The sequence below is a fragment of the Leishmania braziliensis genome, chromosome 33 (genome assembly GCF_000002845.2).
Source record: "Leishmania braziliensis MHOM/BR/75/M2904 complete genome, chromosome 33".
Lineage (NCBI taxonomy): Eukaryota > Euglenozoa > Kinetoplastea > Trypanosomatida > Trypanosomatidae > Leishmania > Leishmania braziliensis.
This window is the reverse complement of record NC_009325.2, coordinates 198,468-215,076: the sequence shown is the minus strand read 5'-3', so window position 1 is coordinate 215,076 and position 16,609 is coordinate 198,468. Positions and strand designations below refer to the sequence as shown.

General features: G+C 57.1%; 6 protein-coding genes across 6 annotated transcripts; all 6 read left to right on the top strand.

The window, feature by feature from the left end:
• Window positions 1-50: 50 nt before the first annotated feature.
• Window positions 51-2,678, top strand: LBRM_33_0620 (conserved hypothetical protein; the record flags this gene model as incomplete). Its single annotated transcript, XM_001567782.1, has 1 exon — window positions 51-2,678. One exon carries the CDS (start codon window positions 51-53, stop codon window positions 2,676-2,678), a length of 2,628 nt encoding a protein of 875 aa, XP_001567832.1.
• A 1,363-nt stretch (window positions 2,679-4,041) lies between these two features.
• Window positions 4,042-6,072, top strand: LBRM_33_0610 (conserved hypothetical protein; the record flags this gene model as incomplete). The annotated part of the gene is made up of 1 exon (XM_001567781.2): window positions 4,042-6,072. The coding sequence occupies one exon, from the start codon at window positions 4,042-4,044 to the stop codon at window positions 6,070-6,072; it is 2,031 nt and encodes a 676-aa protein (XP_001567831.2).
• A 939-nt stretch (window positions 6,073-7,011) lies between these two features.
• On the top strand, window positions 7,012-8,148 carry LBRM_33_0600 (conserved hypothetical protein; the record flags this gene model as incomplete). The annotated part of the gene is made up of 1 exon (XM_001567780.1): window positions 7,012-8,148. One exon carries the CDS (start codon window positions 7,012-7,014, stop codon window positions 8,146-8,148), a length of 1,137 nt encoding a protein of 378 aa, XP_001567830.1.
• An 861-nt stretch (window positions 8,149-9,009) lies between these two features.
• LBRM_33_0590 (conserved hypothetical protein) lies at window positions 9,010-10,728 on the top strand (the record flags this gene model as incomplete). Its single annotated transcript, XM_001567779.1, has 1 exon — window positions 9,010-10,728. One exon carries the CDS (start codon window positions 9,010-9,012, stop codon window positions 10,726-10,728), a length of 1,719 nt encoding a protein of 572 aa, XP_001567829.1.
• A 2,229-nt stretch (window positions 10,729-12,957) lies between these two features.
• LBRM_33_0580 (conserved hypothetical protein) lies at window positions 12,958-13,374 on the top strand (the record flags this gene model as incomplete). Its single annotated transcript, XM_001567778.1, has 1 exon — window positions 12,958-13,374. The coding sequence occupies one exon, from the start codon at window positions 12,958-12,960 to the stop codon at window positions 13,372-13,374; it is 417 nt and encodes a 138-aa protein (XP_001567828.1).
• Window positions 13,375-15,553: 2,179 nt separating this feature from the next.
• On the top strand, window positions 15,554-16,609 carry LBRM_33_0570 (conserved hypothetical protein; the record flags this gene model as incomplete). Its single annotated transcript, XM_001567777.1, has 1 exon — window positions 15,554-16,609. The coding sequence occupies one exon, from the start codon at window positions 15,554-15,556 to the stop codon at window positions 16,607-16,609; it is 1,056 nt and encodes a 351-aa protein (XP_001567827.1).

Genomic DNA, 16,609 nt, shown 5'->3' with positions numbered 1-16,609 from the left:
TGTGGTTTTTCATAGAACTACCAAAGAAAAGGAGGAAAGTAATCGATAAAATGCCGTCTCCAAATGAGAGTGTCGCTTATGAAAGCGACAGCGACGTTTCCGAGATGGACCCTGAATCGGATATTCTCGCACCAGTGCAGCGCCGTATCGAAGAGCAGCTGCGGAAGCACTTGCAGGAGCTATCGCAACAGATCCATGAGACGAAGAATGAACTGTCAGGTGTCGAAAAAGAGCGCGAAAGCTGTGGTGTGGACCTCTACAATGCCCAACAGCATCTGGCAACACTGCAAAAGACCCTGGAGGGGTACCACGAGAAGCACGCAGCAATTCAGCAGCAACACGATGATAGGCTGCGTGCCCGTGAGGAGCTCTCTGCTGCGGCAGAGGGCGCTCAGAAGAAGGTTGACGAGCTGCGAAAACAGTATACCCGCCACCACAACGAGCTGACGAAGCTGACGGAGACGCTGATGAAGGTGGAGCGGTTCAATCGAGAATTGAAGGATGAGGTGGAGCTTGAGCGTCGCGCGGCTCACAAGACGGAGGACGATATCACCAACCTGGAGAAGGCAAAACTACGACAAGATTCACTCATCCTCTCCATGCAGGAGCGCATCAAGGCACTCGAGAACGAGAGTGCAACACTAGACGAACAGATAGACAGCCAGCGTGAGGAAACAAAGCGCGCTCGCGAAACATTGGCCGATGCAACATCGGAGATGGAGGCCATTGTTATCGAGAAGAAGCAGCTCGTTCAGCAGTGGCGAAGCTCTCTTATCGGCATGCAGCGACGGCAGGATGCAGTGCGGAAGACCGAAGAGGCGCTGCAACAACAGAAAAATGAACTCCTTGTACTCGAGAACGAGATCACTGGCTACCGCCGTGACATTCGCACGAAACAGGCAGAGAATGCGAAACTCACTGCGTTCATGTCTCGTATTGACAATGAAATCATCATATTGGAAACGCAGATGGATGGGCTGCTGACGAAGAAGGAGGAAGCCACTAAGGCATATGCACTCTTGGAAAAGAGCATTGCAAGTACAATCCAAGAGCGCAAGGCTCAGGAGCAGAAAATGAAAGACAAGGTAGCTGAGCTATCAGAGGTGGAAAAGCAGATTGCAAAGCACGCCAAGGCCATCGTTGAAATGGAGAATGAGGTGTTGGTGCATCTGAGCAAGGAGTGCACCTTGAAGCAGGAGAGCCAAGGAGCGCTGCTGGAGATCCGAAAGATCAAGGACTCTATCCGCGCAAAGGAGCAACAGGTAACTCAGATGGAGAACGAACTGGCGCGAATTCGCGTGGATACACTGCAGTCGAAAGCGTACAACGAAACGCTTGCAGCCTCTCTTGCTGACCTTGAGAAGGAACTGCAGTCGCGTAGTGCGATGGTAGAGAAGATGCAGGTCGACATTCGCCGCCGAAACGACGAGATCGATCGCAAGCAAAACCAGCTTGACCAGCTCAATCATCAATACGAGCAGATTCTAGCAGCGCACAACGATATGCAGGGCGATCATGTCGGACCCCTCGAGGCGACAATCAACAGTCTTTCCAAGGCCATTGCCTCTAAATCTAGCGAGAACGAGGCACTACAACAGGAGTGGATTCGGTTGCAAACCGAGTTGGTTAACTACAAGAACACCATGAATGACATCAACGAAGCCATCCTCGATGCACAGACGAAGGCGACCATTCTGGCCCAGAAAAAGGACCGCCTTCTTGCCAACATCAGCGAAGGAAAGCAGCAGGTTGCAAACTTGCAGAACAAGTCAAATGCAATGCATCTAGAAATGAAGCAGGTAAACACGTTGCTCAGCCACAGTAATGGCGCACAGCGAAATGCCTCTGATGACGTGTTCTTTCTTGAAAACGATCTGGTTCGACGACTTGAGGAGAGGAAGCGTGAAGCCATTCAGCTCGAGAAGAAGGTAGATGAAACCCGTCAGAGCAAGTCGGACATTGTCGAGCAGATCCTCTCCTGCGAGCGGGACATCATGTTCTGGGAGCGGAAGCTGCAGGTTGCTCGGGAAACAGAGATGGCGCTGGACCCCACAATCGGGTGTGCCGAGATGGAAAAGATGAAGAAGGAGATCACATTCATGGAGCAGCGTATGTCGCAGCTGCAGCGCGAGCAGAAATTCCTCATCGAGGAGATGCGAAAGATGATCGACCATCGCGATGCCATTCGGACGAAAGGCAAGGCAATTCAGATAGCGTCTCAGAAGAACAAGAACGGCGCAACTAGGGTCGCTGTGGAAAAGGAGAACACGCGCCTATTCAAGGAACTGAATGCGAAGCGGCAGGAGTCGCGCACGAAGGAGAAACTAATCAAGGAGAGCATGGCAGAGATGGATCGCATCGCAGCGGATGTGGACCGCACCCAACACGAAATACAGAACCTAGACGCTCAGATTGAGGATTTGCAGGGTCAAATCGCTGCGGCTAAGAAAGAGCGAACTCGCGCTGAAGACGAGAAGCGACTGCGGCAGAACCACCTCCAACGGTTGCGGGATGGTGAGGCAGGCACGTACCGGCTCTTGTGCTACCCCGAGGAGTCCGCGACGGAGGCAGCGCGGCTGGATGAGGGCCGCCTGGCGGTGGCAAATGTCATGGAGGAGTTGTCGGCGCAGTTCCCAGACCTTGCGCCGTCCTTGCAGGACCTGATGACGAGCATCTGACGGCGCCACGCATCTACGATGTGAGGTTACACAGGAGGCGATATGGGGCAGTTGCGAGGGCGGCGTTCAAGCCACCACGCAGTGGGATTGTGTACTACAGCCATTTGTGTTGCTCAGGCAGCGATTAGAGTAACCAGTTGATCGCATGCTTCGCACCCCACATGCGAACACAAGCACCCAGGAGATGTTGCTCTCCTAGCTGCCGCTCACTCAGCCTTTATCCCGCTGATACTTTTCTTGTTTTACACTGTTCTGCCTTCATATGTCCTTTTTCGTGCTTCTCACAACCTACGCAGACCTTCGCCCTCCGTGCTTTTTAAAAAAATACTCCCTTGCTAGAGCATACATGTATAGCAACGCTTCTACCCCCCGCCCCCCCCCCTTTGTATGGGGGAAACGATGTTCATGACCTTTTTGTTTGCTCTCTGAGCACATGCGTTCACCTATTTTCTCTTTTCCTCATGCAGGTGAAACGAGCAGGAAACGAATGCAAATCGAAAGCTTATCGGGGATAGAATTGTAAGAGCACGGAGGAAGCAATCCAACACAGTGGGAGGTGAAAATACTCCTGTCGATGTGTTCGCGGCTACTTCCCACAAGTGAGGAGACTGAAGGGTACAGAGCTCTGAACCCCCTTTCCCTGTTCTCCATGCATGGCGTCAGCGTGCCGCGCTCTCTACGTAGCGCTCGCATCTTTCCACTTGAGTCCAGCTTACACGGCTCTCTGGTGCGGCATCTGCTTTTTTGTGGAGCCATTCATATGCGCAAGAGCGTGTACATGTGTTGACAAGAAGAGGGGTGGAGGGCTGGTTCACATGCCCGAAAGGGTTTCGAGGCACCATGTGCATTCTTCATGCTCACGCCAGCTGTTTCTCTCCGTTGTATTTCTCAATTCCTTTACATGTTCCACAGAGTCCACTCCCCTCACTCAAGCGGAAAATAAAGACGGGCTACTTCTCGACGTCGTAGATGATTTGATACCCACTGGCTCGTCTGGCTTAGCCATCTCTTCCCTACAGCGTTACGCGTTTCTCCTGACCGGCCTTTCTGCAGCACCCATAAGAAGGGGGAGGCACAGTACAAGCAGGGGATAGCACGACCTCTGGCGTTCAAGCAAGACAAAGCATTAGGATTGGTCCCTCAGTACTTGCGCTGATCGACGAGCAGATGACGGCACTGCGTCACGTTGCTCCCCCTACAGTGTCCGATTGTTACCATTAGACTACCGCTCTTCTTTTTTTTTTCACTTCAAAGCCTCTGGGGCTTCTCCTCCCCGCTACCACCTCCAGAGGGCAAAGAAGGACAGTCCGCGGCGCACTCCTTTGAAGTAGCGGCCGTGTGTGTCTCTTCCTCCGTGCCAATAATGCTCAATAGAGTTAGCGATGTCTTGACACCGTGGACGGTCCCGCGCATTCTCCAAATTATGGAGGCGACCTCGGCGTCTCGCAACACGGGCGGCGCCGCTTCTAGCGGCGGACTATCCACGGATGGTGCGGCGGATATGGAAAGTCTTCTGCGACTCGCGAGCCAGCTGCCGGACGTTGCGGGACGTGTAATGGCCGCACCACTGTTTGCGCAACGACCGCTGGTGGAGTCGTATAATAGCTCAGTATCTCTCACCACAGCGACACCTGGGGTGCCATCCGATGGGGTGTCATTGACATCCATAACATATGAGGATGCACGGTATATGTGTACCACCGCGTTAGCAGTGCGCCGGTGCGCGTGGAGGGCGGAGTCATCGAACGACGATGAGCCATCGACGGCCAATGTGAAGGCTTGTCGCTCGCTTCCCCACACCGAGCCTCAAATAGCAGCGGCTGAGCTGGAGGAGGTGGGGTTTGCCGCGGAGTTCTCGGAGCCTTGCATTTGCGGTTCCTTCCCGGACGCCGCCGCGGCGCTACGTCACGTTCTTCCCGGGGCTGACGCTGGGGTCTCATCGGAGAGTGGTGGGGCTCCTGTCCAGAGTGCGAGCAGGCGTGGTGCACCCGACTTATTTCAAGGCACTCTACGCTCCATTTTGAGACCACCTTCTGTGCCGCGCGCACCCCCTCTGGTGAAGACCGCATCCTCTCCGAGTTCTATTCACGGTGGCGCTTCAACTACCTCACACCGCCTACATCTTGTTCAACCGTCGCCCTCAGCGGCATCGGCAAAGCTGCAGTCGCTCGTGCTAGATACTACTCCACCTCCGTCGCTACTGCCAATTGAGGTCCGCGGCCCTCCGGGTCACCGAGTGTTTGACGGGGGCTGTGTTGCGTACAGCTTCTCTGCGAATGAGAAGGAGGAGTTGCTGGACTCCTTGTGCGCCGAGCCACCTCCGCTCCGAGTGTTCAGCAGGGTTGAAGTGGAGGCCCGCTGTCGGCCGGGAGGTCTAAACTATGATCAGGCTTCCGCACCACTGTCTGCTGCGGCAGGGCCAGCCACCGCAACCACCGGGCATGTTTCTCGCGACGGTCTCCCACCATCCACCGACCGAGGGGCACCTGGTAGTCGGGTCGACAATGACGACGGCTGGAGCACCTCTACTGGGTGGAGCAGTCGTAGCAGCAGCGAGCCTCGCAGAACCACAGACAATGACAAGGCAAAGGAGAAGGCATCAAAGAGCATGAAAAGGTTTGATACGGTCAACGATGAGACGAGACCAGAGAGCCGCGCGGTCGCCCCTGACATGAATAGGCCCACTTCTGAGGTCGCACCGGCGACTCATCCGCCCGGTACTGCCAGCACTACTCGCACGTGGGTCAACGACGACGACGACCTAGTTCTCGAGAACGGCCACATCACCATACGGAAGAAGAAGATGCGGCCTGTCAGGGATCTATCAGCTACGCGTCCCTTGCCGACGGTTGTGAGTGGTTCTCTCGTGAATCCGTCACTGATGACCACTGTGGTGAGTGCGGCCTCTGCCGACCAGCGGCACTTCACTTCCTCCGCAACCCATGGCGCTGACTATGAGGTCGCGACGGGTGACGACACTGCAGAGGACAGTGCACCGCACGGAAAGACGCGCGTCGCCGGCGCGAAGCGCAGCCGCGACTCTACGGCGGCTTCCGCTCCAGCAGACAACCAAGCCACCGTCAGGCCGCCCGAGCCACCCCAAAAGATGAAGAGCGCAGGGGTGGCAACAGAGCTGAAGTGCAGCACCGCTCCGGCAGCAACCTCGGACGAGGTTTCGATGGCGTCGCTACCCATCAACACGAAGAGCGTGGTGCGCTTGTCACAGGAAGAGGTGCTGGAGTTTATTGAGAGCTTGCGCGTGTCTGAAACACTTCGACGTGCCTTGTTAGTAGGCGTGGCAGCAACATCAGTAGCTGAAGGGGCGCCAGTGAACAGCCCAGGTACGGTGAGCGAGGTGCAGAGCGAGAAGGATGAGAGCCTTGAGGAGCATTAGAGGGTAGTCTCTTGGGTTCCGACAGAAGGGTTTATGTGCTTGTGCGAGTGCACACTGTTCGCTTTCCGTCACCTTCCTGCCTTACCGGCCCCACGTTTTCTTTCGTTTTTTTTTTTGCCCTTTGGTAGCGGCACTGGGCATCTTTTGACGCAGATGGTCGCCATACTCCCCCGGGATCTTTGCTTCTGCCACTCGCTGCTCCCTTGCTTCCTTCGCCGCTGTCGTGGTCGATGATGGGGGCTGCTACTGCCGATGCGGTTGCGCCACCTTTCTGTGTCTGGCAACGGCTGGCAACGTGTCGCCGTCTACTGCATTAGTGTGTATTACATGTGTCACTTGCACTGTGCAGTTCAAGGGCGCATGTCTGGACGAAGAAAAAATCACTGAGAGCACAGTTTATCTATCGCTATCTAAGCGCGACTTTTGCGTGCACCTTTCGTGTCCTTTTCATCATCTTCTGTGGCGACAGTATAGCGGCGGGGTAAAGTAGCCGTTGCTGGTGTGCATAGCTAGGCTGCGAGCTCACCGTAGCGCTGCAGCGCTGGCGTATCGTGTCGAGTAGGTCTGTTCTTTTACGTGTGACCTGTCTTTCACTATTGGGCGACGATGTCCCTCTCCACCTCACTCTCTGCATCTCAGCTTCTCTTTTGCCCCCCTCCTTCGCAACTCTTCTTTCCTGTAAGCGCACACATGCGCACCTCTATTGTTTCCGCTTTCTCAACTGTACTCCTCCCTCACGCGAGTTTTTTTTCTTCTTCCTCTCCGCTCTCTTTGCGTGTGTGCGTGTGTGCGTGCGGGTCATCACTGCATGGCCGGCTTTGCGCTGCTTTAAAAGCCTCCCTCCTTCTCTCTTTCTCGTGACAGTACTCAATGAGCAGTAGTATTTGGGCTCTGGCCACGGCGGCCACCTCACCTGCAGATTTTCCGTCTGGGGATGAGATGGAACAGCTGATGTGCTGTAGCCTCGAAGAGAACACGTATAGCATGCAGGGATTTTGGTTGTGGCAGTCTAATTTTATTCAGCTGCGCCGCCGCCGTGAGCAGCGTCGACGCCGGCCCCGCAATGACACTGCGTCGTCGACGGAGGAGAGCAGTGAACAAAGCTCTCTAACTCCCAGTCAGACTGAGGCAGTCTCGCTGCAACGGGCCAATGAAATTCGCGAGTACATTTCTGCTGTTCTCCACGCCACCGGATACCCCTATCGATCAGCTTCCACTACTGACAGCGCCCCGGAAGGTGCTGACGGCCCTACTCTGGCCCCAGTGACCGATGCCGAGGCGCTAGCGACGAGTTCCGGGCTTATGTTAGCTTCGCTTTCTCCTGCCGTGGCAGATCCCGCCGAGGTGTCCGGTGAGCCGCCACGGAAGACTAACCGCAGTGAAGGGACTGACCCCACTGGACGCACCCCTGCAGTGGCGAAGAGCGCCCTCGCAAAGATAGTGGCCAAGGCCAAGGCCCAGCATCGCGATCTCGTCAAGCATGCTCCGGTGGTAGCCGCGACCGTGCCCACAAGGCGGACCCAACCGGACGAGACCCGAGGCCAGCCTGGCGTGGGTCGTAAACGGGTTCAATTCGCTGATGAGTCTCCTCTGGCGAACAACTCGCAGCTGTCGCGTGGCCACCAGATCCGCAGTGACAACGGCGACAGTGATGATGAGTTCACAATTCAGCTTCCAGGGCACAAGGGTCCGCGAGCGTCAGCGGACGCAGACGAGAGCGGTGGGCGCGATGCCGACGCTGTGACAGGCGTTGCCGGCAGTGCCGATACGGTTGCTGCCAAGCACCCGTCGCAGATGACTCGCGCGGAGTTTCTCAGCCAGTTTAAGCGAGCCCCACGTCGTGGCGAGGTGGGGCAAACTGCTGAGGAGATCGCGGCTGCAGAGAAACTGGGCTATGTCATGTCCGGCTCCCGCTCCGTGGCATCTCGCATGTATGTGGATCGCATCCAGCGGCAGCTGCATGAACACGAGGCGGCGAAGCTGCAGCAGCAGTTCCGCAAGGTCGAAGATGAACGTATGGACGACCAACTGGTGCTTGAACTTGCACAGCTCATCAACGGCAGAAAGGAAAGCTGAGGTGGTGCCGTCCTGCCGGACACCCACTTCCTTATTCACTGAGGTAAAACGGGAGCTACGAAGAGCAGTGTCTCTCCCCCCTTACCCGAGGTGTGTAGACGATAGTTGTCGGCTAACCTTTGAATGCTCCGTGTCGCTTTCGTACTCTCAAAACGGCCATTCAGCGCTTGTAGTGCGTTGCGCCACCGCCGCTTGCCTCGATGCCTACTGGAGAAGGAACAACCAGACCGAACAGAAGCCGCTCAGAAAGTTTTACAAAGCAGAAAAGCCCAGGGTGACACTATTACTGGAAGATGTGGGGAGGAGGGAGAGCGAGAGTGGAGGAGGATACTCTGAAGAGGACAAACCACATTGTAACGTAGCAGAAAGCTTCGATCGTGTTAGCGACATTGCGTATCCCACACGGTGTTGCACCGTGTGGGAGTAAAATATGGATGTGTTGGTTGTGCTTTTCATACGCTCTGCCCTCTGTGGCTTCTTCTCCTGCATGCCATCGGTTTGCTATTTCATCCACATTACGCACGTCCCTGTTGTGCCTCCGCTGCGGTTCTCCTTCAGCGTATCCAGCGTTTTATACAGTCGAAGAAGGATGCTTCAAGAGCGCACAGAAACAAGCAAACAGTGACCAAGGAAAAGGGTCAGGCGCCAGCCGCCGCTGCTGCTGCTTCCCTCTTCTCCCTATTTTGTTCTTTGGCTGTTCGCCTCTCTCTTTCGCACGCATCTACCCCCTTCCTTCTTGATGACTCCCCCCCCCCCCCCACACACACACACACAGACGTCAGCAGACACAAAGGCCTGCATAGCCACGCGAAGCAGTCACTCGCGAAGCCAAGAAAGGATCAAGGAACTTTAGTCAGCGCAATGCCGCGCAACTTGAATGACGCGTCCTCACTCAGTGTGGCAACGTTGCCACGCAAAGCTGTCGCGATGGGGTTTGGGACAAGGCTTATCATTGGTCGGTATCCCCTTGGCGATGACACAACACCGTCGCCACACAATTCCGTCATGGTCGATGACGGGCAGATCGTGCGCGCGGTGGCTTTCTTGCAAATCCCTGATGGCCCTCTGTGCGTTCTGAGCGCAGGGGACAAGAAGTTTATCAACGTGTACAATGTGTCGTCGAGGAAGCAGAACAACCCGAATGCACTTCAGAACTCGTCGGAAGAAGACGATGACGAGGGCAGCACGGACACCGCAGACCTCATGGACAGCGAGGCGCGCAGGAAGTCTACGACAAACGCAGGGCCGGCGTTGTTCAAGAAGAGTCAGCTAGCCAAGGCAGAGTATTGGAAGCCGTTGTACCAGTACGGGCCGCACACGAAGCGCATCACCTCGCTGGCTACCTGCTCGGAGGGGACAATTGTGTATGCCGACAAGTTCGGCGAGGTTTACCGCATTCGCTTGAGCTGGTCACCATCGCACACGATCGAAGTGGACGGTGACGCAACGAAGCCCGCTGTGTTTCTGTTGCAGCACTTCAGTACAATTTCCACCCTCTACCTCACTGCGCCCGTGCCGCGAATCGAACCGGTGGCGGCCTCCGAGGAGCGCAGCGGTGTGGCGTGCCGTCGCTTGTTCACGTGCGACAAGGATTGCCACGTGCGTGTCAGTCGTTTCCCTGAGACATATGTGGTGGATCAGTTTCTGTGGACGCACAGCGCCGTGCAGTCACCCGTCACGTGCGTGGCCGAGATCGCCTGCGCAGAGGATGCGGCGCTGTACGGCTCCTCGTACCATCACGGTGCATCCTGCGTCAAGAGGCCCAACAAGTCGCTGAGCGCACCGTATTCGTACTACGCGACTGGCACCCACGCCGGCGACGTGTGCTTCTGGGCTGCCAAGAACAACGTCCCGGTGGAGAGCAACAGCGAGACGTTTCACCTGATCAGCACTTTCCATCCTCGCGCCCCAGGTGGCCAACCGGAGAACTTCGGCCCCGTCGTAGGGATGACGGTGCTCACAAGCAGTATAGATAACTTTGGTAACCCGCGCGACTGCCCGCGCGGCGTCCTCATCGCGTATGAGCGGTGCAGCGAGATCTTCTTTGTGCCCATCTTTGACAATGTGGGTACCTACGCTATGCATCCGGCAATGGTGTCCGCCACCCGCACGCCACTGGACGCTAGGCCCGTAGCCATGGTAAGCAGCAACGAGACCACTGCGTTTGTACTGAAACGCAACGGCCGCGTGTCATTTCTGCACCTGTGCGTCGTGGCGTCCCCCACGACGGAGTTGCCCAAGACATGCAGCTTCAATGCCAATATCCCTGTGGAGGTGCAGGAGCTGCCTATACGAATGCCGTACCTGGAGGAACGCATCAAGGCCATCATGTGCGGCCCCGCTGCCGAGGAAGGAACAGCGCCCGCAGCAGCAGGGGATGATAAGTTATCTGAGCTGGAGGCGCTCGACTTGTGCGCTTCATGGCGCTACGAGGCTGTTGACCCCCGCACGCGGCGGCAGCGCAACGACGAGGTCGACGGCGACGAAGACTCCAGAGAAGGCGGCGGCGATGAAGGTGGAGAGGCTTTCTCTTCTCCGAGAAAGGGCAACGACAAGAAGAAGGCGCGGGTAGAGGCGTAGCACACGCACTGGCGCATGCGTGCGCGGCTACACTTTTTGCCCTTTCTGTTTCCCTCGTTCATTTCTGTAAGTTACGACTGTCCTGACTCACTTTCTTTTGCTGCTTTCTTTTCCTCGCACTGAAGTCTTCGTGCCGTCGCTTTCGCGTGGCGTGTATTGTGGACGTGCGCCGTGATTATTTCGCGTTTCTCATCAGGAGACAGCGTCGCCCTGAAGCACAGGCCCCACGAGCTAGACGCGCGGGCACTATGCGCACACGCTGCCGGGCCCAGCTGGCATGGTGTATCACACCCCCACAAGGCATGCGGTGGTCAGAGGGGCAAGGTCGCTGGGCAGGGCAGGTGCGAAGGGATCCATATCGATCAGCCTCACAGTGGATGTGCGCGGCGTCTCCTACGTCCGACCGGACGGGCTGGCGCAGCACGGATGCCGGCGGCATGGCGGGAGCACCGCGGACTGCACCATGGAGCCCTCCAGACTCCGATGTGAGGCGTCACCAGGCGATGTCATGGTGTGCGGAGGGGGTGCAGGGTCGCCGAGGGCGCTGACCTGCAGCTGTCCCACTTCCTCCCTGGGCGCATCCTGCGTGCACCTAGCCCGCTTCCTGTTGCCGCCGCGACAGGCGCGGTCGCCTTCGCCCTCGAGCAGGACCCTGGACGCGGCCCGCTTGGATCGGGGCGTGCAGTCCGCCCAGGCCCGTGTGGCGCCGACTGTGCGGCATGCATGTGAGGGAAGGACGTGAAGCGTCTGTGGGGCGCATGGCCCAATTTGACTGCTGGATGGCTCTTCCTCGACGACGAGGCCTCAGCCGTGGCGCCGCTGGGGGTATGCGCGGGGCGTGGTGGTGTGCGACTCTGATTGCCGACGAGTTTGGCTGCTGGGATGGGATTCGTTGACGAGGAGACGATTTTTTTTTTGGGGGTGATTTATCTCGCAGAGCACGCCTGGAAGAAAGTCTGCCCGGTGTCGCGTCGTACCGCCCGGAACACGTTTACTCAGCTGCCGTTTCTTCTTTTTTTTTCTGTTGTCCCCGCCTGGCGCAGTTTTGCTTCACCTCTCTAATGGCGACAGTGGTGTGCAAGGCGCGGCCAACGGGTGCCAATTTCGGCACGTCCTGTTCTCGTTGACTTCGCTGCATCTCTCCTCAATTTGTCGCGCTTTTGATCGCCGCTTTTTTCGGCATGTACTGTTGTTCAGAGCCCCAGTCACCTAGAAAGCGCAGTGGGCGCGTGCGTCAGTACACTGGCGTAAACAGAGGAGTATCCAGCTTGGCTGATCGAGTCACGTGCCGTTAACGAAGGGGAGGGGGAGGTGAGGGAACAGCCAAAGGTAACCTGCGTGGGCGAAGTCGACACGCTAACACGAGTCGTGGTACCTTTTTTCTTGTGCATTGGGTGCAGCGAGAGAGGAACAAAGCGCTGTGGCAGATCACGGACGTGTCTACCAATAAGTGGAGGCATAAAAGAGGATATGGCAGCCGTATCTCGCGGGTAAACCGAAACGAAAACGAACACTTTGAGCGTATAGGAGCAGCAGTGCACACACTCGCCTTACATAATCTCGGTGTCGGTGGCAAAACATCTTCACGCCAGTCTCCTTAACGGATGCCACACTGCAGCGCGGATGATGTTTCCATTTCTTCTGTGTTTATGTGTGTGCGCTGTGAAGATGAACTCTGTTGTTTCTTCCCTATCGCGAGGCACCTACTCTCCCCTTTCCTCTCTCACGACTCCAAGAGGGATGTGCGCGTGTGTGCGAGGCCTTCTGCGCAGTGTCGCATTTCCACCCACGCCTTCAGCTTTGAGTGAAAAAGAGGAGAGTGAGGAACGGTGCGCTTTGCACGCACTTTTCCCCATCGCTGTACAGCAAGGAGGAGGGACGCGCGCCCCTGCCTGTCCCGTCTCCATCGTTCTGCCAGGTTCCTTCGCTCCTTCGTTTGTTCTGTGCTCCGCCCCACTTCTCTTTGGTGCTTTTTTACCGCCTCTCTTTTAATTTCTTTTTTTTTTTTTTCGTGGTTCCCTTTCGCTGATCGTTGCACCGCCATTGCCCGTCAGCGATCCACATACACCGACTACCTCCAACCCACGCCGACAGGCAAACTGGCCGCTTTGCTTTGCTGTCCACCTCTCATTACTGGCTTTAGCACACCCGCGTCCCGACGAATTTTTATTTCTTGCCTCTTGCCGTCTGTGGTGAGCAGTGGAAGATGCTCCTTTCGGCCCTCTAAAAATGGGACAATCACTTAATCCTCTGCGCACTCATGATGAGGTGCCCGATGATATCAAGGCAGTTATTCCGCCTGTTGAGTACCCGGTAGCCCCAGAGGAAAGCCGCCCCCACGACCGTGAGCTTTGCGAGGACTGTAGAGAGTACTTTGGGTGGTTCTGCTCAAGTACGAACTGCGACTGGTGCGGTCGTCAGCTGTGCACTCGGTGCTGCCCCAACCGCCACCTCCTCGGGGGCCATCCGGGATGTAAAGAGTGCACGAGGAAAGCGTTTTGCATCCGCCGCGAGGCGATGCTCGAGGATCACCTCAAGAACGCTCGACTACCACTGCAATACCCACGTGATAGGAGTGTGGAGGGCGCGTCCATATCCACCGCATCCGGTTCTACAGAGAGATGCATCAATGCGCTTAAGCAGTAGAAGTCCCCACCTTCTGCCTAGGAGCCCAAGTAGTCGTACGGAGGGATATGTGGGGAGGAGGGGGGGCTGTGCAGTGCCTCTCTCTTTCACTGGATGTGTGCCGGTGAGATCGTGTGGGGGATGAAGGAATGGAAAGAAGATATACGCGTGTTTTTTTCTCTGTGCAAAACGTCTCAGGGTACCATCTCTGTCGTTGTTGGCGCCTATTCCCGTGAATCTTGTCTCAGGTCTCGGATGGCTCTTCACCTCTGTATCCTGATGCGAGATTTTCAGCATCTGCACCAACCGAGCGAGACGGCGCGTGAGCACCCCCAAGTCTTCTTGAGCTCTCGACGAACGGAGAGTCCAACGACGGTACGCGAAAGTGTAGAGGCGCGCTGGTGACTGTTCTGGCCCACAGTTTTTTTATGTCCTCCCCCCTCCCTTCAGGTTTTTCGCTTTTGTCTACACCGCAGTCCCTCTGCAGGACTGCAATAGGCTTCATGCTCGCCGGAGCTGTTGGTGCTGGTGACGATGGGCAGCAGTCTGGCTCCTTTTTTCTTCGCCCATCCCGCAATGCTTTCAGCGCTCCCCCGTGAGCGGCTTTTTTTTTTCGTTGCAAGCACCGCTGTACTCCGGTGTCAAGCCACACCCCCGCGCCCGGTCTCCCAGGGTTCGGCACCCCCCCCCCCCCCTCCCCTCTGTGTGGGGAAGCCCGGCAGGCCCCCTCCTCTCCCTGCCCAATGCCGCGCCGCTTCTGGTGGTGACAAGGGGTCCAGCGCCCACGACGCAGGGATGTCAGGGCGGTGTATCGCTGCTGATGTCGGCGGCCGGGTCCTGGACGGCGCTGCATCGGAGCGGCCTGCGGCCAGTAGCATGTTAGCGCCACCCGTATGGTGGGCGGGGTGCCGGCGCGATGTGGGGGCGTGGGGTGGGTGTGGAGTGGGGCAGGGGCCGTGCCGGGGTGGGTGGGCCGGCGCATTGCTGTGGCGCGTGTCTCGCCCAGCTTCGCGCGACGCAATGGGCCTGCGACAGGCCGTGGAAGAGGGGGCCGGGTGCAGAGCGGAGTTTGAGCTTGTTTTGCATAGGAGAAAATGGGCATGTTAAACCAAAGAAACGCCCTGCAATGCAGCCGCTTAACAGAGAGAGATGCAACGATGAGGCAAAAGCCACGAAGACACGAATCAGAGGTCTGGTAACGCCCGCATTCTATTTTGTATGAGCCGGGCGCAAAGAGGGGATGCGTATATCCCTCACCGGCACGCACAATGCTAGCCAGAGGACGCAGCTTTTTTTTTTTTTCTACTGCGGCCCTGCTCATTCTCTCCGGATGCGAGGAGGAGGAGAGACACTGTGCGCGAGGGGTGCAGCGAACACGACTGACATGCTTTCTCCGCTCTAGTCTTCCAAGAAAACACACAGGAGCAGAGCACAACCGTACAGCGTGATGCGCAGGATTAGGGGGAGAGGGCGTGGGGGCAGCGCGGCAGCTTCATTCACACTGAAGTAGCCTGCGTTCATTTTTTTCAATTGCTTTTGCCTTTTCCTTTGGCTCTCTCTCTGCCTTACCTTTCATCTGTGCCTGTGCCACTCTTTAGGGACAATGTGCATGCGCTGGAACGCGAGCTGTGGGCGCTAAGTGTGTTGCAGATTTCTCTTTGCTCCTCCCTTCTCTGCTCTCTACGGAAAATAAGTCGGGTGGCGCACGGTAAACCATTCAGATCGCAGATGCTTTGCTTTCATTTACGAAGGTGCGTTCCTCCACATAGACACACATGCCGAGCACACGATGATGAGAATACTGTCGCGATTCCTGCAGCGACGACGTATTACCGAGGGGGACGACGCAGGTCTTCTCCGCCGGCTTTCTTTGTGTGCCTCCAACCTGCATGAAGGGCGGCGTCATCATGTAGATGTACCGCTTGCTGCTCGCGGCGCATCCGGGACTCATTCGAAGTACGAGGTGATCAGTGATCCTTCGAGTGCCGTCGAAGTTCGAGTGTGGTGCAAAGGTGTGGAGGTGGAGCGAACCGCGAACGAGCAGCTCCATCGCATCTCTCGCATGAGCCCGCACATCATTCCAGCACCTGTGGCCGTCATGCCAGACGTGCACGCGGGGATCGGGTGCACCGTCGGGTTGGTCTTGCCCACTGTGCACGCGATAATACCGGCGTGTGTCGGTGTGGACATTGGGTGCGGCATGATCGCCGTGGAGACCTCCCTCACTGCAGAGGATCTTCCGAACACACTGGAAGACCTGCGACTGTCAATTGAGCTGGCGGTGCCACATGGACGCACTCATGGAGGTTGTAGCGCCGCGGACGCCGGCAGCTGGCGCAATGGTGTTCCAGCGAACGTGCAGCAGGTGTGGAAGAAGCACCTCGCTGACGACTTTCAGGAGCTGTGTCGCCGATACGCACAGGTGGAGAATACAAATAACCTCAACCACCTAGGCACACTCGGCACCGGAAACCATTTTATTGAACTGTGCCTCGACGACCAGCAGCCGCACAAGCACGTGTGGGTGATGCTGCACTCCGGCTCGCGCGGTGTGGGCAACCGCATTGGGTCTGTCTTCATTGAACTGGCAAAGAAAGACATGGAGGCGCGCATGATTCACCTCCCTGATGCCGACCTCGCCTACCTCGACGAAGGCACGGCGCACTTCAGCGACTACACCTTTGCGGTGGAGTGGGCTCAGAAGTACGCGTGGTGGAATCGCCAACTTATGCTCGACGCTGTACTGGCAGCCATGCGAGAGTGCATCGTAACCCCATTCACAACGGTGCAAGCAGCCGTGAATTGCCACCACAACTACGTGGAGCGCATTCGTATTCCCATTCGAGAACAACGACAAGAGGACCATGCCGCGAGCACACCAGGCCAGGAGACGTTCCGCGAGCAAGATGTGTGGCTTACTCGCAAGGGCGCTACTTCTGCGCGTATGGGTGAACTCGCCGTGATTCCTGGGTCCATGGGGGCCTGCAGCTACATTGTACGAGGCAAGGGCAACGCGGCAAGCTACTGCTCCTGCTCGCACGGTGCTGGGCGGCGCTACAGCCGCGGCGAGGCGCGCCGGCGGTTCACTCTGGCGGACCATGAAACTGCTACTCTGGGCATCGAGTGCCGCAAAGACATCGGCGTACTGGATGAGACACCCGCCGCTTACAAGAGCATTGACGCTGTCCTGGCTGCTCAGGACGACCTCGTAGAGGTGGTCACCGAGTTGCGGCAAGTGCTATGTGTGAAAGGGTGA